We start from the raw sequence: 23,519 nt of genomic DNA on the forward strand, positions 1-23,519 counted from the left end.
CAATACCCTACTCTATTCCTCGTTTTTTGTCTTACTCCTGTTCCGGGATGTCTACCATATAAGGAGTTGTGGCCTTCAAACAATATCATAAGTTCAGTCTGTTCTTCTGTAATGTTGCACAGCAAATTTTATGAAAAAGTCACTTAGTTATAAGCATATTATGATTACATCAACAATGCACACATTGTTTTATTAAAAGCAAACAACAGATTAATATAAAATCCTCTACAATCTCTACTGTATCATTATCTCAATTTCAAGTAATGAGGCAAACATTTATGGCAAGCCCATCCAACTTCATTGATACACTTGCCAAACTGACATCTGTCCCAACTTCTTGCTTCTAGCAGATCTGCAGCATGTTGTGTCAGTGTGAAACCCACAACACTTTCTGCATTATTAGGAATGAAAACTCTGTAGCAGAAAGAAAGTAATTGTGTATTATGGACCATCAATCACAACTGATGACTTTATTTTAATCAAGTTTATTATGCAAAAGAATGACAATAAAGATAGAAGACATTATAAGTTTATGACACATTAATTAAAAAAAAAACTTGAGTAAAACATTCCATTTATATATTGTTAATAGTAACCTTTATACTTTGTTTATAAAGCTGAAGGACTCTTGTTCTTGAAGAAACGTTCTCTCAGAGTAGGAAATAAAACCTCTCAACTTTTCATGGCAATGTTAATGGTAAATCTGATTAAACATCCAGCCTGTTAAGAATCATTACTATACATCACAAAATGCTCTTTATCCTAGATTTTCTGCACAAATCCCTAACTAGTGTGAGAAAAACCTTTGTCAGAATAGTGTAGTGTTGGTTTACACAGTTTCACACATCATACAGTTCCCTCCCCATGGTGATTGTTGTTTTTCTTGAACATACAGCAGAAAGTGGAGATAGGCTCAAAATACATTTAACAGCACAACCCTTTAAAAATTATCATTCATTGATTCTATTGCTGAATGTTAAACCACATACCCTGTGACAGAACCCCAGTTTAAGACATTATGATTACAGCATCTGAGTTTGGTCATGAAACAGGACAATCGACCAAGCTTGGTCAAATATTTATACCCAGTCAACACAGAATAATTGTCAATCCACGATTAGCTCTGATGTTCTGCTACTTCCTACAAATACAACTTACCAAATTTAGCGGTGTGTTAGTCCACTGTTACCTCAAGTCCTGCTTCAGTTATTTACTTGTATTCTAATGGAAGGTTGTGTTTATTGGACTCTAAGCCTCTCACTAATTACCACTAATTGCTGCAACTATTTTTTTTAAAAACATCCGCTGCTTAATTAACCAGATATTTGTGCATCTGCAAAATTAAAAGGTACAAATTTCCCTGTTGTCTTACAATACAATCTGTCTTATGCTTATGATTTTTATGGACATGCCATGTGTTTGGCTTAATTGGACTTTGCTACTCACACATTAAAAAGTACAATGAGCATGTTGGGATAAGGGACTTGCTGAATGAACCATGCTGAATATAGAGAAATTATGACATTGTTTGAATAACAAAGTGATATTCTCCAAACATTTAACCAGAAAAACTGTTGCTGAGGTGATGCAGTCAAGCAGAATAAACTATAAATTATGAGGCCAGCATTAATAAAATCCCCTGATATATCAGTTAGCTTTCAGTGCTGTGTCCCTTATTCCCAAAATAGATAAGTTTTACATTCTAATGACAGCATGTGTCTTAAAACATCATAGCCACAGAGCGTCAGATATCATCATGTAGTGTAAACAGTGGAGACAGAGTTCTTTCTCCTGACAACCACAGATGAGAACAAACAGCAGTATATTGTCCAACACGCCATAAAAATGAGACTTTGAGAATCTAGATTTGACAACACTTTGACAATACCAGCCTAACAGTCAGGACTTGACTTTAAATCTTGAACTCTAGATTCAAAAAGCCACATTCATCCAGTGCAAACAGGCCCATTACTAATGCAGAGTAAAAATAGGAGACATATTTGTCACAAAGTGAGAAAACACTTTCATAAATATGGCAATAATGACAAAATCTTTCAAGCTGATAAATTCACTTGACGGAATGGTTTTAAAGGCATGGATAAGTGTTCTAATAACACCGGGAAAGTATCTGCTACTGTCTTGCCACTGGATGTTACAGGCCTGACATTTCTGGAGTGAAGTAGGAAAGGCCTCGCAAGCATCTGCTGAGCTCCCCGAGACTTTGTTGAGTATTAAAGCTTGTATAAGGAGTGCAGTCCCTCAGCCTCTTTCAGCAAAGCAGTTCCTTTATAATTCTACAGGCTGGCTGCACAACGGAGCTTGGCTCTGCAGATCAGAATGAGCTCACAATGAGTCAGAGGAGGTTGTACTAGTATTTTAAATTCTCCTTTTCAAAAGGATATACCGAGTTGCACCACTCGGTGGCCAAGGAGCATGCAAAGCCACTATGTCTGAGACTTGGCTCTGTCTCAAGGGGTTTTGTAAGGTTGTTTTCCAGGGTTTAAATGCTATGAAGTCTTATCCAACTGCTCTTGCACACGGATTCCTACTATACACAGATGTAGTCTCTGATAGCCTCATAGAGAGAAAAACTTTATGAGTAAAACAATTCAAACTTAATAACATTGGCAGCCAAAGTTGCTCTGAATCTGAATCCCTTCATTATGAAAACACAGGGAGGCTTATCAGTGGTCTGTGGGTTACCGATCAGTTGTAGAGAATGATATGTGGAGCAGCATGTAGGAGTGGTGGAATAGCAAATTTATGAACACAGACATATGACTAATACAAAACTGACACCCCCCCCCCAAATGAAGATTCTGAATAACAGTAGTCATCTCCAGTGAGTTATTATGGGCAATTGTTGAGGAGTGGTCACTGTGATGAAAATTAAAGGAGCTTCAGCAGTTTAAAAAAAAAAAAAAAAAAATTAATTCATACTGGCTTGGTTAACCTAAAGAAGGAACAATTTCAACCCAAGGCAGGAAAAACATGACAAAGGAGATGAACAGACAGGAAAAGCCACTCAGTCCTCTTGAATAAGAATGAGGCTTGTGTTCACAGTAGCCCGTTCATTCATTTGAACATAGTGAAAGCCTCATTTTCTGGCTGAGATGCTGACTGATTGAGCTGTCATACATGCAAATCAAGGCAGCACAGTTCCATTTCTGATGTCCACTGTGCTCCATATCCAGGCTTTTTCTCAAGTGCCATGTAAGTAGTGCATGTCCTTGACTGTGATCCCCTTGTCTGGGTCCAACAGAACACTTTCAAGCATTTCTCCATTTAGATTCACGTGTCTGGGCCCAGCGATGATGAAAGATATGTTGCTGATCTCCTCTCAAAAAATTCAAACACTAATCTTGAATCTCATGTGCGTAGCAGAGAAAACAAACTGCTGGAGTTGTGTATTGAAGGTGCATAAGTTAAGTTCAAACAGCACCTTGGATGGTCTCACAGGGAATAAAGCTCACTTGAGTTACATACTGCATGCTTTACCTGAAAACACAAACAAACCAAAAAGCTGCTCATGTTAAAAACAATATTCCATATGTTCAGCATACTCTTGCAGACCAAAGGTGTTGGGTCTACATCAGCAAGTTTGAGTGAGAATACAAACTTTCATTGGTTGATTGATGCACTGGGGTCCCACTGGAGCAGCCAGTCTCCCTGTCACTCATACATGAAAGACAGGCTCGGGGAGCAGAGTTTCATCAGCCCCGGCCAAGGAGGGCAGACAAGAAATCTTGCTTTAGAGATGGTCAAGTGTTGGCAAGCTGCATCAGTCTGCCCTGCTCTCAGACAGAAAACTCAGACCCACCGCGGCGACCATGGGTCAACAGCAACAGACGTCGCAAACGCAGGCCTGTGAATGGATTGCACCATAGCAGAGAGGGCGGACCCCCAAACACAGCTTTCATTCCGTCCCATCTCATGCGACGCTCCCATGTGGGCTTCTCATTTTTAAGACGTTCGATCTCCTGCAAGACATTCAAACCCCTCTGTAAATGAAAGATTCCTCATTAAGTTACCTGTTTGCTTTGGCTCATTAGCATGGTAAAATACACACTTACACTTACACATTAAAATGACATAAAGCACTGGGACAAACCTGAGAGAAAACCTTAGGGTATCATATTGATACTTTGTTTCCTCACCAGAGAAAACAAAGTATTAAATTAAACTAGTTACATATTATATATACTTGAGCACAAAGGCATGTATCAAGACTACGGTTCCCTTGTCTATTCTCTCCTAGATGCCCTCATCTTACAGTGACCATCCCTGCCACATACACACAACTTGTAGAGAGGAACAAAGCTTGTAGGATGCAGTGGATACTGACCGTCTCGTCATTGCAGATGGAGTGGATCTGCGTACCAAACATTACAGCTGTGAAAGTGAGAAAGAGGATGGCTTCGAGACAGAGGAAGATCAACAGCAGCACAGACACCCCTGGAGAGAACTCACTGCACTCTGGTCAGAAAAGGAGAGGAAGAAAGGTTTGTTTTATTTGCACTGAACAACTGAAATTTTCCATGAAACACCAACTAAATTAACAATGCATTAAGAACAAGCGGTCATATTCCAAAGGGTTACACTCCTCCCCTTTAAGGTCCTAAAAGCCAAAGTAGACAATTGGGTAAGATCCTACAACATGGTCAAACAAAGACCCTATTGTTTGAATGTTGCCTATCGAAGTTCAAGAACGTTATGTGAGCTAATAATCTAGTGTGTGTAGTCTCCTCTTTTTTGTTTTCCTGATGCTGCAATCCTGCACCTGACCTAAACATAGCACTGAATGTGAGCACAGCAACTCTATTGCATCCTACCCAAAACTGTTACCCAATTCTGACTAAATGGAAAACTAAACCTACACACAAGAAAGGTTTGAAACTAAGAATGAACTGTGGTGTAAATTTGCAATTTTGCATCTGTCACAGTAGCCTTGAATACTGGATTGTTTGGGAAAAAATATGTGGAAAATTATTTCTTTGCTAAGTCAAGAGTATTGTCCTGTAGAGGGCAGAAGAAGTTGTTCTAAGAATTCTAAGAATGAAATATCATCTTAATTTTCTGGTTCATTCCTACAGAGACACCCACAAGGGAGCAAGAAAAGATCAATGGCAGCTCTGTGATGATTTTGCTGCACAATTCCAATGACCTGTGCAGAACAGCTCTTCTTGCAACCAGACAACAATCTCTTTCTTTTTCCTGTCTGCTCTGTCTGTCTCTTCATCTCTCTAAGCAGTATCAATCACTCGTATAAATAGTTGTGTTTCTAACTCATACACTACTCTATCACATTCTGTTTGCCTTACCGTTCCACTGGGCTTTAATACAAGTGAAGAAGTGCATTCCACTGAGGCCCAAGGCATGGGCAGAAATCAAGGCTATGTACATCTGGAGAGAAGAACAGAAGGTGGGAGGGAGATAGTGAGAAAATGTGACAGAGAAAAGGCAAAAAGGAGGAGCCCATCAGTTTGGCTTCCACTTTTTGTCTTTTGACTTGCTGTTCATTTGATTATATGTCATTTTAGGTAATGTATGCATATATTTTTTACTGTTAACTTCTCTTATCTTTGGCAGTCTGAAAGGAGATCAAACAAAAAATTTAATCACACAAGTGACCTTGTACTGCTCAGCCATATGGGACAGCTTTATGTTTCTGTAGCCAAAAAGTTGTAGTCAGCATATGAGGCCATAAAAAAGTGCTGATGTTGTCAGGAGAGCCACAAATGGCTATTTCATGTAGACCTGTGATTGCTGTGCAAACCTGAACTATGGACCTCAGGTGGTCATTTCATCATGAAATACAAGCAAGTGAGATGATTTTCAATTTGGTCATTTTTTCCCTCGACCCTGATACAAAATCATGTAAGTTAAATAACTGTAAAATTAAAAGCATGTTTTGACAAAAAGACTTCAGCACAAGTACCTCTGTGTACTTACAGTGAACAGAACAAAGAATCTCTGATTCTTTTCTCCCACACAGTTATTGACCCAGGGACAGTGGTGATCCATCTTCCGGATGCATCTTTTACAAATACTGCAAGCAGGAGAGAGATGACAGACTGACTGCTAATGCTAATGTCACAACTATGCTGCCCCTGTTAGCACAAAAGTATGTGTCTACAACAGCTTTACAGACCTGCAGTGGTGTGCCCTCTCAGGCTTGATACTGCAGCACTTTGGGCACTTGTAGATGACCTCACCAGGCTTCAGCTGCAAGCTCTCCATGTACTCCTTGGTTGCGTTACCCTTTGGAACTGCACCCTAAGACAGGCAAAGACAAATGCTGTCAGTTACAAATAGATGCATTATGCCACAGCCTTCAAGAAGTCGATCTGTGTCTTTATGCATGCAACAATTTAATAACTGTTTATATTTTTCTAGGCTTGTGAAAAAGACTTAAAACACCCGCTACTTGTCCAATAGCTACTGGTCTTTGAGAATTAAGGAGGACTGTATGTTGGATTTTATAGGAGACACTGACGCTACTGTTCCTGCAGCTTGACACAACGCAGGGTATGATATGTTTTAACCTAAGCATCTCTTTGATCTGGCAACCTACTGGTATAACCTGACTAAATCCAAATTGAAGAAACTGCCACTTAAAATGAAATACAGAAATAAACATAAGACTTTTAAAGCTTAGTCAAATCCCCAGTTTGACAGACCATCACACAACCTTCTGTGTGCTATTTTGGGCTTTAAAATGGAGCAATTGTTAAGGCTGGGCTGTTGGGCTAGAAGGCACCAGCAGAGCTGTCATCAGACATCTAGTTTCTCTGAGTCAACGTTGCAGCAGCAGCACTAACAGAATTTGACCTACAACCCCCTGTAGCATGAATCCCAGTGACACTCACTTTTGACTGCGCCATCACAGACTACAGTAGACACAGTAACCATATTATCAATTATTTGGAAATATCACATGGTGTTGTATCATACAAGACAAGTAAAAAGCTGCTGTTGATGGAACAAACAGCATCAATCTAACAACTTTGAGGGGAAAAAGTCAAATTTTCACAAATTAAATTGTAAAATTTTTGATGGGCACTGAAACAATAGTTTATGTGAAACCCTTATGCAAAAGGTCCAAGAGCATTCACAGTTGTTCAGATGTGGTGGAAATGTAAACACTAAGTTCCTGACTTTGTTCCTGGGCTTTTAATTTAATGGGAATATTTGGCTGAAAACTCCCAGTACTGTTATCAGACTGGCAAATTAAACTGTTGTGGCGGGTGACACTCAGACAGTTTAGTAGGCCGTTCTACACAGCGTTCTACACAGCGTTCTACACAGCGTTCTCACACAGCGTGCCCTCACACACTGCCTGTCAGCTCGGTGTCCCAGATTACATCAGTGAGTGACTACAAGTGTCTGTGCTTCCTGCTCCTGCTGTTACAAGCAATGTCAAAAAAGTCTACAGATTACATATCAATGAATTTGTATTCAAGTAAGATAATTCTTTATACAAAACTAAATTTTTTGTTTTTAATTTATACAAAATTAATTCTGTATCGTTTTTGATGAGCGACAAATGTATTGTATCCTTTTATTGTATTGTGGTAAATGCTCTGTTTTACTCTTAACTCTATCCATTTTTCTCTACCTCTTATTCACTTTCAAACCCTGCTTTATTCCCGTTACCCTTCTTTCTGCATCTGTGTCCTCAACCTCACCCACTCTTACTTTCTTTAACATCCTTACCGGATCAGTCAACATGGTGCGCAGATGCGAGGCCAATGCAAGCACAGCCAGAGAGTTGAAGGTGGCCCCGTTCAGGAGCGAATACCAGAAGCTCTTGGCGGGCAACAGCATGACAAAGTTCACTACGAATTCGGCGTACAGCACCAGGAACCAGGTCATGGTTGCACACACCATACCACAGCTGTCCTGAATGAACCAAAGTGTGCGGTTCCCCGCAGTGTGTCCCGCGTGGGGACTCCCAACCATCACTCCCGCTGCCAGGCTCCCCGTCTCGACATCTGCACCTGCCGACAGCAGCGGGTGGTGCTGCTCCATATCACGCAGTCGGTGGTTTGAAGACTGCATCCTGCCTTTGGGAGAGAGGAAATTGTGGAAATTTTAATTCAGGGTTTCAGTCTCCTCAAAATAAAAAGAACAAGATACTGTATATACAATAATTATTTACATTATTACGTTTTTACAATTACACACCATTTTCACAACTAGTGTTAAAATGTATGTTAGGAAAAATGCACAGCATTTTATACAGAGCTTAAGATTTTTGAAAAATGACTATTGGGGGTGATTGAGAAATGAGAGACAGATAAAGAAGATTATAATAATATGTAATTATAACAAGAACAGCTAATGGAAAATTACAGGAAAAGTATACAGCACTCTGTTGTTTGACAGGCAAACAACTTACCCTATCAACCTTGCATTGCCCTACCACTAGCGGGGCAAAGAAAATGTATAAACCAGGGTGGTACAACCTTGGACTCAACTCTTCAAGCTCAGTGCCCTTTGAGTCGTGCAGCTGTTATTACACATGAGTCATTGGAGGTTTCGTCTTCTGTATTCATGTCAAGGTCACAGGAGAACCTTCAGGACCAGCCCCAGAGACCATGTCCGCGGCTTCAAGATAAATCAATGGCTGCCCCGGGTCCCTTTAGGAAACTGATCCTGCAGCTGAGGTACATGTGTATGAGGAATATGGGCTAATAATAATCTGTAGACCCAGTTACCTGCTGCTGGCAGGCTTCACTGTGACTCTCTGAGACAAAGTAAACCCATATGTGATTTTAGGTTTCTTTGGTGTAATAAGAAAAGTCAGTGACTGACAACATAACTGCAAAAGGAGGTTTTTAAATGTCATTTGTGTCTGCGTATGATATAAATTAACAAAACATTCACTCATTCTATTAAAAGACTACCACTACAATTAGATAACACTTTAATACAACATAAACACATATGTCTCCACTTGATTTAATGTCAAGATGTGTATTTCTTAAGGAGACATTAATCTGGGTCTGTCCTAAGATCTGTGTTTCCCTTGCAACAGAGATGGCAGCAGATGCCATGTTACCTATATAAGCTGACACACTATCAAGAAGAATTTCAGTTGTATATGATTCATTGAAGTGTTTAAATCAGTTTCAAAGCTTTTCCTTTATGACTAAAGAATTCAGGTGGTGACCGATGATATCAGTGTAGTGCATATGGGTGTACTGCATATTCATGTGGAAACGGATGTTGCTAAATAGAGACTGTATTGGTATAGGCAGTAAGATTTTTGAAGTCTGTCATCATCTTATACAGGAAGACTTCTGTGAAATAGTCATGTTTAACAAAGTTTTACACTTAATCAGCCATACACTGTTTAATCATTAATAAGCAACAGAACTGACATAGGTTGTATGGTAGGGGTGCTCATTTTATTTGTTGATGTGGTGTTCTGGTAGATTGATGTGGTGCTTTGAAGCAAATGACTCCTTTTTTTTTTGCTTAGCATTTAAATCAAATTTTACATTTCCCTTGAAATGGGCGGTGCAGAGCTAAGCTGTCTGTCTTTAGCTGACTAGCCAACCACATTGCTTTCTCAATAGCACACTGCTGTTTGTTTCTGCTTGCATCCAAAGACTTTCCATGTCAGTGGGTGTCTTTGAAATTGCTTGCAATACTGAAATGCCAAAGGGGATGAGAGCAAACCAGAGAAGACGTCCAGGCACATATTGATTTCATGGTAAGAGGTTCAAAGTGATGGACATATTCTATAAAAAATGTTTAAGAAAAATACTGTTTTGGTTATAAACTTCTTAAGTTTGGCCCTCTGGTCAGTTCTTTCTTTGTGTCACACCAATTTGTTTATTTTTCACTGGATTGGGTTTAAACTTGTACTGAACATTCAAGAAAACCCAAGAATAATTTGCAATATATATTTATGTAAATAGTTTCTACCAGATGTAGATAATTTTTTAATTCTCAATTGTCACGTATTGTCCACCTATGCAGATGTTTTCTCTATGTGGCTTTTCTCATTCTTATTAGTACATAATGTTTAGTGACATCACTTAAATCATAACATAGTTCCCCTAGACTTCCACCTGACTATAGGTCTAATTTGTCACTCACACTCTGACACATACCTGTACACTCACTCAGTCATTTACCTATACATGGCATGTGCAGGTGTGTGTTATTGAATGATGAAAGTACAGCTTAATTTTAAAAAAACAGAACAAAAAAAACCCATTGTCCTATATCAAAAAGATCAAGGCTGGCAGAAAGCAGCGTCTCAGTTGACAGCACCATTTCACACATCAAAATGACCCAGGCTACAGTAGAGCATCATCTAGGAAATAAATTAACTGAATAAGATTGACTTTCCCCACACCTTTGTTTCGTTGTAATTAATCACAGCAGCATGTTGTAATGACAGGAAAAAACAGAAACCATTCTAAATTTTTGTCAGTTGGGTAATATGACATGAGGTTCAATCAGTAAAAATGAACTAGAGCTGTGTGGGGAATAACTCATGGCACATGCACAAGAGCACTGGCACTCTTACATGTGTCAGGATGAAGTTATATTGATGTTTTTTATTCACAAAGCTAACGCCAGCGGAACCACAGAGGCTGAGGAGAAATGGCGGAAAATGCTAGCAAGCAAAACCCTTTCACCCGATTATCTTCAAACTGTAATGAAGAAACATGACAATTAAATAAAAATGTCAAGAATTATTATAGTACTCAGAAGAAAAATGTGACCTGAAAGGTGCAATGCTATTTGTAGAAGCTTTATGTGTGCCTGGCAAGGGGTGCCTCAGTTAATATGACTTTTAACATGTGTATGTGTTATTTATTTCACATTACCAACATTTGATGCCATACTGTATTTGTTAAAACATAACAAAAATTCTCTTGGCTAGTTTAAGGAGTATTGATTTCTCTGTGGTCAATGAAAAGCAGGTCCATTAAAGCCACACCAGCTGCTTGTCCAGCTGTCTGCCCTTCCCAGTCAGAGGGCACAACACAAGAGCCACTGGTCCCTCTCTCCCTTTCGCCTTATCTCTCTTCTTCTCCTCTCTCTGCCATACATAACCAGCAGTCACCTCTGTGTCATCCTGCTCAGATCACTGCGAGGTCACTCTGATGCAAAGTCAGCACATACTACTAAGTCACGGCAAGGGCTAGTGTGCACTGTCAAAGAACATAAGATGAAACAATAGTAAAAGCCTAAAATGCTCCTGAAAGAAATGGGTTTCGATTTACTAAGTGATTTTATGTTTCACTGTCACATTTCAAACTTGCCAAACAGCTTAATGGCAAATATAATTTAATTGTTCTTTAAAATAATAAGAACCAAAAATAAAACAAGCCCTGGGTGGGAATATTGACACAAATTAATAAATCATGATGGAATCTAAGGGCCAACAATGTTACGAGCAGAATCCATATGTGGCTTGTTATTTTTATGATCTTCTCTGTAATAAGATTTAATCTAGAACATTCACAACCAAATAAAAATCTTTGTATCAAGGTAGGTTAATCTAGCTCCAAACTCAATGAAACATTTGTCCCACAACTGAAGCATCTGAGGCATTTGTTATAGTTGACAAACAAAAAAGAAGAAGCTATGTCCACACTCAAGTTATTCAACACTCCTTTTATGCATCTTTAAAGGCTTGTTTTCCAGATTAATTGGTTTGCAAATGTGTTCTCAAGTAAAGGGTTTCTATCAGCAGACTGTTAAAACAGGAATGCCACTCTTCCAGCTTTTGCACAAGAGATAACTAGATGACATGATGTTAGCTGCTGTTAGCTCTCAAAAAACAGTGAAAACAAGAAAAGTGCAAGATGAGAACAAGATGAGGCAACCTACCTAATAGGTTTCCTCTTCACAATAGCATGCTGTGATGTATACCTCCTGGATCACCATTGAGGATGAAATACATATGTTGACTGGCATGAGGGTGCTACCTGAGAAAAACATACAGAAAATGTGTTAAGTCTTGACAACTTTATCAACACATACCCTCTATTGCCACTTCATTAGGTACAAATAACTGAAATGAATGCAGTCTAATCAAGATTTTTTTTAGAAACACCTCTCATTAAATTGCAATATAGTGAAACAGTATCACAATTTCCAGCTGAACCAACAAGTCTTTACACATTTTCAAAAAAAACTGAACATTATAACTGTCAGCAAATTAGGATGTATTTGCCTGCCTGTCGTATGAGAATGCATTAGTGTTAAGGTAGGTCAGGTACACTCGATAAACAGGAAACTGAGTGTACAAACTGAAAAGTTTCAACACACTGCCATATTTTGAATAATGCTTGCTTCCTCTGGCTGAATGAGACTGTGTGGTGTCCAAGACTTTGCAAGTGTTCCCTTTTTACTCCTAGGAAACACACCCATCATGCCGGCTATTCATAGCAATGTGGTGACACTGCAAGTATTTTCTGCCAATAGTATGTGGTGTAATCATGGATTTTTCTGTTCTGACTTGACTCTGTCTTGTCCATAGTGTTTTGACCGCCTCAGTGTAGCCGAGGTATTTATCCAAACCACCAAACTAACACTGACACGCAGCAATTACTGAGATACACTTAAAAACACCATCGATCACCTCCGCGATGTTTTTAAATACTATTGTGTTTGTCTTCGTCCTTTGTGAAGCCAAACAAACAACCGCACTGGTCAATGACAATACCGGCAGAAGCATATGATAGGTTACTACACTGAAATCTAACTGTATATTGTAACTGTAATATTCTCACGTTTTTTAAGTGGCAAAAGATGATATAGTTCAAATGCTGTCTAACCTTGAATCAAGCCAGAAAAACCACAAACTGAAGCACCTCAACAGATTAGTTAGCGAGGTGTGACTGAGATTACAGCCCTTCCTCACATCGACGAGCCCGTAAATCACCACTTTCTCATTTATCATCCGCCATCTGTGTAAATGCTCATATTAGTGCAGCTATCGCTGTCCAACTACAATCTGTAAGCACCGACCCGGGTCTCCCTCCCTGCTACAAAGATACCTAAAGGTCGTGACTGAAACTGAACGCGCGCACACACACACACACATATATATATGTACACACCGGGCACAGCGGCTTGCTAGCCTGACACTTCACATGCAACTGGACTGGCTGGTAAATCTCGCTTGCTAACTAGCCACTGACGGAAGCTAACAGGGCTAGCATGCTAACAGTGTATGCGAGCGTCGAGTGGAAAAGCTGAGCCTCCAGAGTGACAGAGAAACGACAGACCTTAATATTCCTAATTTCTTTTGCTGGTGGTGTCTTCTTAATACATTGTGATGGATGTCCCGTTAGTGCTAAACTCCAGCTCCAACGCAGCCGTACCCGCAGCAGCAGCAACACATCGCTCTTACAGACAGCGACCAGTAACGAGGGAGCTTCCGGGGTTCGCTTCGGGTTTCTACGGTAGCGCTCGAGAACGTCCGGACAAAATAATATTTGGTTAAACAGCACCACCCCGTGGATTATTACAGAATTATACCCATAATATGCGATAATCTCAGTTCTCCACTCGCGGGTGCTATTGTCTAAATTCAGTGCATGACACTCAAGTGAACTTTGAGCAGCTGCACTGTAATGAAATACTGCAGTTTTAAGGTTTAATGATAATGAACAAGATCATACATACTTTGTTAAAGGGTAGCTGTTAAATGAATAAATAATAATATATTATTATATAAATAATAAATGAATCAATAAATCCATGAGCATGCATATGGCAGTATGCATATATGCATGCATGTATGTATGGGGGTATGTATACTTTATGTATGCAGGATGTATGTAAGTCTGCATTAATGTTCTACTCTATTGTATGTAGTCTAACAGGAACAAGTCTACTCCTTTTTATTTATTATTTATTAGTAACTGTTGCCTTAAATTAATGGTTTGTGTCCTTGAATTACTGAATAGTGAGCCCACCTTAAATTTCTGAATTCATTTTAACTTAATTGCATTTTGATTTCACTTCACATTTTGACAGAACATTTTCAAATAGTTGTCTTATTGGTTAGAGTGTCTAGATATGTTTTTTTCCAACATTCAATTCAGCCATTCATTCTCATTCATTTCCATATGGAATAAAAAACAGTGATCTCAAAACTTGAATTGTAAAACTTTCACAGTGAACACTGAGTCTGCATTGATTTCTGTCAGAGGTAAGCTATATATAATGGTTGTATGGCTATACTTTCTGTACTTGAACTGCCCCAATCTTGAGAGGAACAAGCAGGTATAAAAAATTAATGAATATTTTACAGTACTTTGGTTTGCCTGATCTGAACCCAGACTCTCTCAAAAGCCCAAACTCAGTGAATCCTCCATTACTACAGTGACCATAACCTTGAACTTCACCAAAATCCATGCACGATAAATTTAGTAAAGCAGAAAGCTGTTACGGTGCTGCTCTCTATGAGATTAAACCTTTCCAGCATGTTACACTTATGGTCAACTCAATGATGTCACAACAGATATTTCTGGGATTGACAGCTTAATAAAAACATATAGTCCGAGTCAGCAAAAATATTTAGCTTGAACTGAGCATGGTTTCTTGCGGTCACCTAGGGACACTTGTAGCAGCATGTCCCCAGTAGGGAGCGGCAGGACCTTCCTGGCAGCAGTCTCTGCTCTCACGTGTCTCCCAAGAGTGGATTATAAAGCCAAGACAAAGCAGCTTGGCCCTTCCCTGCCCTGTGTCTGCAGCTGCGCAGTGAAAGCTCAGGGCTTCTGCCCTCTCCTCTTCTGGTTCAGAGCCAATATCAGCTGTCTGTTTTAGAGGGAGGGAGAGAAAAAATACCCAGAAATCCTCTAAAGCAGCTTAAAGGCTGAATCGGGACCGAAGCCCTTTCCATTTCCAGGACTACTTCTCTCTCTCTCTCTCCATTATAGCTAGATGAGCATCTGACTGACTGCCAAAGGAGCAACCACTGTGGCAACATGTAAGCTGTATGCTACATCATGCTAAAGGGCATCCCCGCCTGATATACATCCCCACAAACATCTCCTACTTGGATGAACCACAATAAGTAGTAGAGACTGTGAATAGCATCTGAGACCAGCAGGGTTATTTGATTTTAACTCTTGATGTAATCAGGAGTCTTGTATCCGATTAAATAATGAATGCTAAGTGCTCATGTAACAAATAAAATCTCCCACCGGGGGGCCTTGGGTTCCCATGTGTATTATTATTTTGACGCAGTCCCCCACCCCCCACCCTTTGTTGACATGCTGGGTTTTGGAGTGAAATGAAGTGAAGCAAAGTGGAGTGGAGAGCAGAGTGGTTTGGAGCAACTATGTGATGCGACTGTAGCTGGTCCCCTTGTCACTGTGCGAGTGTGTGTATATGTGTGTGTGTATGTGTGTGTGTGTGTGTGTGTGTGTGTGTGTGTATGTGTGTGTGTGTGTGTGTGTGTGTGTTGGTGCAGGAATAAAAGGGGGAAGGAAGATGCAGGGCTGAGGGGATGAGAGAAAAATACATTTGCAGAATGAGAGAAAAAGAAAAACACAAGCAGATGATGGTCAAAAAGGAGAGCTCCTAAAAGGATTTCATTTGGCCTGGGAACAAAGCTACAGCTGGGCAGTCTCACTTATTGGCAGTTTCGTAGATAAATCAGAATGATAGGATAAGATGTTATGCGTGTTAACATGGCCTCCCATATTAACACCTCAGAAAACAAGTTCATCTTGATATGATATCTTCAGTGTTGTGTATTGTGTAACACTCATATCAGATTCCTTTAGGATCGTCACACAGAAAAAAACAGTGAGTTGTTTAATGATAACCTACGTATAAAGATAGTAGGCTATAACACCATGTGTTGTGCATTGTTTAGGAACAATACAATTAGATAAGACAAAGCAATAAGACACAGGTAAGGTAAAGCTGCGAAACTGAACTTTATCAAGGAAAGTGTTTTGAAGAATCTGGAAAATATTCACCAGTGTTTCCTCAGAGAAATTGCTCAAAATGTCAGCAAACATGGTTATTTGCTTCTTTGGCAAAAGTTGACAAATTAATACATTGAATCTTATTTGTTTAATCCTTACAAAAATGGAAGTGTAAAAACAAGACGTTGTGGTTTTACAGTGGGTTATGTGGGAGATTACTTCTTGGCAGGGACAGGTTTGAGACTTCCTGAGGTCTTGATACGGTGTGTTAATTAGTGAGCTTAAAATGCACTCACTGGTGGCAGATTTTGTTATCTTCAGGCAGAGCCAGGCAAGCTGTTTCCCCCCGTTTCCCCTTTGTGCTAAGCGAAGCTAACCAGCTGCTGACTGCAGCTTTGTATTTAGATAAGGGTAGATAGATTTAGATAAGAAACTAATACACTGTCAAACCATTCCTTTAAAAATAACCATTTCATTGCTCACAGCCTTCCCTCTTTGAAGCCAACCTGTATTATATTCAAAGACACACAACCAGGCCTGAGCTGCTTTGAGAAACATCAGAGTGTGGGGCAGTGTGTTGAGACTTACAACTTGAGGGAAATATCTTGTTTAAGAAAACAGGAAAGTCTTCATTAAATCTTAAAAAGAGGAGTACCTCAGGAGAAACTGCCTTGCTGTTTTGATTTAAATGATGCTACATGGCATCAGTTGATTTGTGGTAAAGAGAGAGAGAGAGAGAGAGAGAGGACAGAGGAAGAGGAGGAAGAAGAAAAGAAATAGAAATTTGTGGCAGTTGGGTGACAAATATGATGGGTATATGCAGTCACAGGGTGAATGCATAATTATATGGGATGACAGTAGTGATTTAGCTAATCTTAAAAAAGGGGTGGATTAAATTAGCACACATAAATCTAATGAATAGATATCACACATGATATTCATTCAGTTCCTGAATGAGATTTGGTGGTTCTTTAGGTGAATACATTAATATGTCAGTTTATACCATGATTACTAAAATAAAACCTTCAGACTGAGGTCTTCTCCTCTCTATTTATAAAGGCATTGATTACAGTATCTAGTATTTATAAATCTGTATGTATGCAATTGTCAGTGGCATTGAGTTCAAGCATCACATGACCCCGTGCCTTTTTATGGTCTAATTCTGCACACAACCATCTGTCTATATGCCATGAATATCCATGAAAAATGTATGCATTCAAACCCTCCTTCAGACACATAAAAATGACTGAGAGTTGGTGCACTGACACAAAATCAGAGCTGATGTATCAAAGTTTTGACTTTTGGGACTCTTGTCCACAGTGGCCTGAAGAATGACACAGACCCGGGCCATGATGGAATGGCCTCTAACCTTGCACAGGCTTATCTCTGCCGCATCCACCTTCGCCTCGCCCAACCACAAATCCAACCCAGAAGCCTTTTAGAGGGGATTTTCTGAGAAGGGCAATCTGTTGGCTTTTCTAAAAGTGCAAGAGTAAAACAGACGAGGGCCAAGACCTTTCACCCTCAAGGCCATCAGCTCTCCTTGTATGTTTGCTTGCTGGGTGAACATAACAAAACACCTGGCTGGAGTGCAATGAATGTTACAAAACTGTAACAGATACAGCTCAAGATTGTTAAAGGTCACTGATGTATCTGTCTTATTAACTATAGAAAGCTCTTACAGTGTATTGTTGTGGCAGAGCTGAATGCCTTTTGAGAGCCTGGTGAAGGACATCCTTTAAATCCACGCATTGTTTCCTCATTCACTGTTTTCCATTTTGTGCAGAATGGGACAGGTACAATGGAATACATTAAGGTCTTCGGTGAGAGGAGCCAACGGACAAACAATTACCTCCTTCACTCAGGCACACACACACACACACACACACACACACAATGACAACCTGGGCAAACTGTTTTTGTTTTAACATGTTTTTATAAGAGACTGTGAAGTCGAGAGAGACAGGAAAGATGGGCAACAGACAGTCTGTGAATGGCTGGAGTCTTAGCCTGCTACGCTAACGTTATTCCCCAACCGTACTCTTGCCAAACCTCCCTTGGATTCTCCAGAGTTTACCTGGATGTGACAGGATTAGAGCTAAGCCTTGACCCAGCAGGTGCCAGGGATCCTTTTGGTTCACCTCAGTTTAGCATGGAGAGCATACTATATACTGCAGCACACTAGAGAGGCTTACTCCACTCTACTTTTAAAAAAATGACGTCCATGCTTTAACACCAGCCTATTCATTACAACTACTGGCTGAGGAACTCTAGGTTGCGTTATTTAATAAGGATACTACTGGAAACAGGGGGAAACAGTGGCTCAGTCAAATGCAAACAAAATCGGTATACCAGCAGCTCCACAGTTCACTAATTAACACCTTATATCTTATTTGTTTTGTCCATACTAGGGGTGTTGTGATAGAGCAGTATTGATGGCAGATGCTAGGCCTTGCAGATCTTTTGGTCATCAGTTCATCTGGTTGCCTTGTAAATGTATTTGTTCTTTTTGAAAGCTTTTGTACAGTTATGGTTTCAGACTCTCTCCACCTCCCTACTTATTTGAGACACACACACACACACACACACACACCCACACACACACACACACACACACCCCGCCCTTCCTGAGTGCTACATCAAATTTTCCACAATCAATACAAAGTTTATATGAGGGCATTTATGATAAGCTTAGCTTTCCTTTTCATAGGGAGTCAAGAGAGGAGCATTATTGTATATGTGTGTGTGTGTGTGTGTGTGTGTGTGTGTGTGTGTGTGTGTGTGTGTCTATAGTCAAGGTTGAGTGGAGATCCTCCTCAGTCTGGACCTTCGTGGAGTTGAGGCATGACTCACGGTTCACCCCACTGCTGCGTGCTGTGCTGTGTAAGAGACCACATAGTGGATGAGGTACATCAATAATTCAACAAAGACAGACTTCCTCTTTCTCTGGTTCTCTCCGTCCCTCTCTTTCTCCCTCTCCCCAGTGCTCTGCCTCTGTTTCTAACTGACTGATTCTTCCCTGTACTTCCACAAACAGCCTCCACCTCTGGGCTCCCTCACCCGCCTGCCTCTCTGCTCACCTACCCAAACCACTTAAAACAAGCTGCAACACGCTTCCAAATCTAAATCTGAGGCCCAGCCAAGTAATCTTTGGCTTTTAAGGGATTTTTTTCAACACTAGTAACAAGACATCAAGTCAGCTTTTCGTGATCATGTAAGATTACACAGGCTACACAGATGCTGATCTTGTTCTGGACACTTTATCAGCAGATGTAAGCCTCACTAAGTAAGATGTCAAGCTTGGAAGAGACAAATGAGCGGTGATTCTCGGAGATCATATTTTGACCACACAGTGACTCAGTGGTTTGTGGTTATTACCTGCTCACTGCAAGAGGGCTTGGACTCACACCATGCATGTTAGGATGGATCACAAAGTAATGCATTTATTTTTGTCTGAGTAACGTCACGGTTGTCTGGGTTGTTTGGATGAAGCTATCAAAATTGACTTTTTATCCAGTTTTAAGACACATTTTTACGATACTCTGTTTAGATCTTGGTCATTTTTAACTATATATTTTAACTGGATAAAGGATTTTAGTGATCAGACATCTGGAGATATTGCCTCTGAACAGCATTGGAGAAACACTGACTTTTAACATGAAACTACTTTATTCAGTGTTGTCACCAGTTTAAATCACCCAATCCATTTGTTTTGGAGAGGAGGAGCCTCTGCAGATAATTCAGCTCCCAGAAAAACCTGAACGTTTGGCACTGAAAGAACCCAAACCAGGAGAAACTAAATGCCATGACAGCTATGGTGGTGAAGATAACAACTCCCATGATCCCACACTACTTCACAACATCAACAAACTTTTTCTTTTGTTATCATTTTGATTAAGGGAAAAGGTATCATACTGTAAATTGAATATGAAAGTGCAGGTGGACTTCTTGAATGACAGACTGAATTAACATGGGATCATTATCAAACAACATTTGGAAATGCTGCATAAACCCATCTCTTCCACTGTTGTGACATTTGTAAATGGGGCCAGATTTGTCTGTGTTCATAGCAGGAGCCCGCAGACTGATTTTTGTTTCACATTTTAAAGTGCAGAGCCCCCACCTCACTAAGCACAGCTGGCTATTAACCTTCAACCTTGTGGACACAAATTGCGTCAAAATAATTTTTTCATAAAATCTAACCCAGATTATAGTGTATGATACCACACACTGTCCTGAAAAAAAGAATATATGTGTGCTTGGTTGAGAAATGTTGAGACAACACCAAAAGCGTGGAATTAATATGAAAGATGAGCAAAAGCATCCCCAGATTCAAGAGGTTAAGATGAAGAGGAAACCAAAGGAGAGGAAAATAACTTGGTATGGGGATGGGGTTCAACAACTGATGCTATAAAATGATCTACAAACTCTATAATCCAGATTAGCAGGTTCGTAAAGGTCCTGGGATTAGCAGTATAATGCCCACTAATGTATCTTTTAATGGAGGTTGTCTCTCTCTATCAGGCATTTTCATCATATGGAATCAATGGTTTTAGGCAGGAAATGGAGCCTGCTGGCACTCACTAGTGTGAGATAATGGTCAAGAGGGGACAGACATAAAGATATTTCCCCTCAAAGCGCAATAATACCCTGCGCAAACACATTAGAAAATTCTTGAATAACCTCCATCAGGCCTCCTGATAATCCCAGTAAAAAGCTCCTGCACTGACTGCACTTTCCTCCATCATTAATGTATGCTTTCGAGAAAAGGCAAGCACCGAGTTTGGGCTGCACAGAAATGTACCTGTTTTACAATATTCAATAAAAGGCATGTTGGAGTTCCTCCTGTAAGATGGTCTCCCGTGGCAACCGCTGGAGAAAAATAACGTACTGTAAAACAACAAATGCATCCAGTTTAACACTCTTTGTTCTGATGTTGTATCATACTGGTATTTTTGCATGTTTATGATAATTTACAAGATATTGTATACTCTATACTTTTTACCACTGCCAACCATTACCCCAAGCATCATCACATAGAACATCATGGTTCACAGATAATGTGAGACTGGGGTGAATTTGACCACTTCTGCATGTGCAGATGGGATGTGACGCCACTGACAGGGACTAAATGAAACGGACCGTTACCTTGACTAAAATCACATATCTACTCAAGGTTTGGAAGGTCTACTGACCTCCACGCTACAGTTCTAACACCGCCCAAAATATTATATTTCCTGCTTCGTTTGCAATGAAATTTATCTGATGTTCTCCACGTCTTGCATATTCAAAAGTTTCATATTTGGGCATTCAGGAAAAGCAGGATGGTTGGGTAAACCTTGGCCTTAATTTTATATGACAAAGGGCAGGTCAGGTCAATTTTATTTCATTTCATCAGTGTAAAGTGAATGATATCTAGAACTGCTCCCTGTCTTGTTACTCTTCTCTGTGTAACAGCAAACCACAGAGAGCCCCTGCACAGAAAATCACATTGAGTTTTCCATGATGTGTTCACTCTGAGAGCAATCAGACCACGGCATGTCTGAGTCATCCTCACACTTGAATCTAACAGACAAGCTTACCAGCAATCTTATTATAGGAACGCCGATAGACAGACACCGCAGCCAATTTTACAGTGTAATCCTGTAATTGTGCTTTTATGCCTGACGTTTCCATGTAAAGGTGAAAAAGTCAAGATTGAAAAGACACAAATTCCCAAGTTTGGAATTGTCAACAGGCTGTGTTTCTTGTTTGTGTCACAGTTATTGACTAATTTTTCATATTTTTAAGTCAGGACTGGAATAACTTGCTGCAACATACTTGCTGTTTTTGTAAACTTTTTGTAAAAATCAAACTCAAGAAGATGTTTTCATGAGGAAATACATCAGACAAATAACATTCAAAGATCATCAATAAATTAATGGCTCAATAAAAAAAATGTAAAAAATTGGATAGATTCATAAAATTAGGAATAGCCTATATAATTTCAAAACAGTCATCTTCACTTTAAAAAACGAACAAGAAATAAGCTCTCAAAAGGCCGTCATGCCACATCTAATCGTTCACATTAATCCTACTGCCTCACATGAATTTTCCTGTTGACAACAGCTGAGCTGATAGATGAAATACAACACGAGAGAGGATGAGAATGACTGTTGATGATTTACTGCATCGTCAGTAACTGAATACCTTGTGGAAAAATAACGGAGGAGCGCCTGCCAAGAGGTGAGAGGTTGCCATGGAAACATATTCAAAGGATAGAAGATCCATTTGCCAAGATCTTAGCAAAACATCTGACTCAGCCCAGATATTTGTTATTAGTCAGTCATCACTGTCATCTTTGCCAGCAGTACAAATATATGGAGTTAACAGTCCAAGTAGAGCAGCGACACATATACTGAGATTAAATTCATTTTATGAAATGGGGAGTTACAGATGTTAGTGCGAAGGTAATAATGCACAAAACTGAGTGATGTGCATGACGTTTCAGTGAGTTAGTGAAACTGATCTTTTTCGAACTAGGCATAAATGGAATGAAAGAAATTAATCCACATGCCAGAGCAGATGCCATTTTATGTAAAACAAACAACCCTCAGTTCCTCGGGCATCCTCTGCACTTCAGTCCATTAGCTTGACACTGCAGTCACTAGATCATTAGGCCCCATCCGCTTCAATAATGCAAAAAGAGCAAACCAGGCAATCACCACACAGCCTTATCTGCCTCTCACCTCTCAACACAGCAGGTTTCAACAAGGTAGAGAACACATTATCCAATCAACAGAGTGTGCAACAACCGGCATCCTCCATGGCTCTAAACAGTGTGCTGGCAGGCTCGTGTCTAATTGACTGTAAATCATGCAACTGTGCAAAGAGTAGAGAAAGAAAGAAATGAATATGTGAGCTGTCACTTATGCACACCTCTGACACAGTTATGATCCATTTCCTCCACCACTGATAAAATCAAGTCAATGAAAAGGTAATCACAGGAGGGGAGCTCTGACATCAGTGGTTCCTGCTTTTAAACCTGTGCTCCTTGATTCTGCAGGCATGAATCTCAAAATCACATCAGCCTAGTTCGGCTCTTGTCAGCCGTCAGCCAGTGCTTCACTTGTCCCCGGAAATGTAGCTGTCAACACACGCAGGACTCCTGATGACAAATGGCAGATAGGTTAGGGCTTTGTGATTTGACATCGCCGCTGATAGGCATCACAGCCCCGCCCACATTAGGGACAGAGCAGCCAATGACAGGATGCATTAACTGCGCGACCAAACCAATGGCAGTGGAGCTGCTTTGTTTCCTTGCCTGCTTCTCCAGCTTGACGCTGAATGGCTCTGTTTTGTGCGCACATGTGACCCCAGAAGGCGCTTACTGGTATTTAAACATCATCGATTGGGTGCTGAAGTGGACAGCTCCCCCGTGCAGATACACCAACCAAAACCAAAACACAATGGCTGGGTTGACTCCTAGTTACATGGACCCTCTGAAGCGCCTTTTCTCTTTTTAACTCCGAGTGAAGAGCTCCATTTCCCCAGCCGTCCAACATCTTTCAACATTTACGGACTAATTTTAAGCAGCTGACGAGAAAGGCGCCGTTTTAA

The 23,519-nt window shown here is 40.1% G+C and overlaps 1 protein-coding gene across 2 annotated transcripts; it reads right to left on the bottom strand.

Moving 5' to 3' along the window:
• Positions 1-465: 465 nt before the first annotated feature.
• On the bottom strand, positions 466-13,388 carry LOC111221160 (palmitoyltransferase ZDHHC7-like). 2 transcript variants are annotated; one of them, XM_022744520.1, is made up of 8 exons: positions 13,263-13,388; positions 11,860-11,957; positions 7,717-8,066; positions 6,152-6,276; positions 5,953-6,049; positions 5,322-5,403; positions 4,346-4,476; positions 466-3,980 (listed from the first exon to the last, which is right to left on the bottom strand). In XM_022744520.1, exons 3-8 carry the CDS (start codon positions 8,059-8,061, stop codon positions 3,798-3,800), a joined length of 963 nt encoding a protein of 320 aa, XP_022600241.1. In that variant the 5' UTR covers positions 8,062-8,066; positions 11,860-11,957; positions 13,263-13,388; the 3' UTR covers positions 466-3,797. The 2 variants fall into 2 exon arrangements, with proteins under 2 accessions (XP_022600241.1, XP_022600233.1); XM_022744512.1 differs by having other exon boundaries at positions 466-4,001.
• Between the last annotated feature and the right edge of the window lie 10,131 nt (positions 13,389-23,519).

The sequence above is a fragment of the Seriola dumerili genome, unplaced genomic scaffold (assembly GCF_002260705.1).
Source record: "Seriola dumerili isolate Sdu_G_001 unplaced genomic scaffold, Sdu_1.0 BDQW01000003.1, whole genome shotgun sequence".
Lineage (NCBI taxonomy): Eukaryota > Metazoa > Chordata > Actinopteri > Carangiformes > Carangidae > Seriola > Seriola dumerili.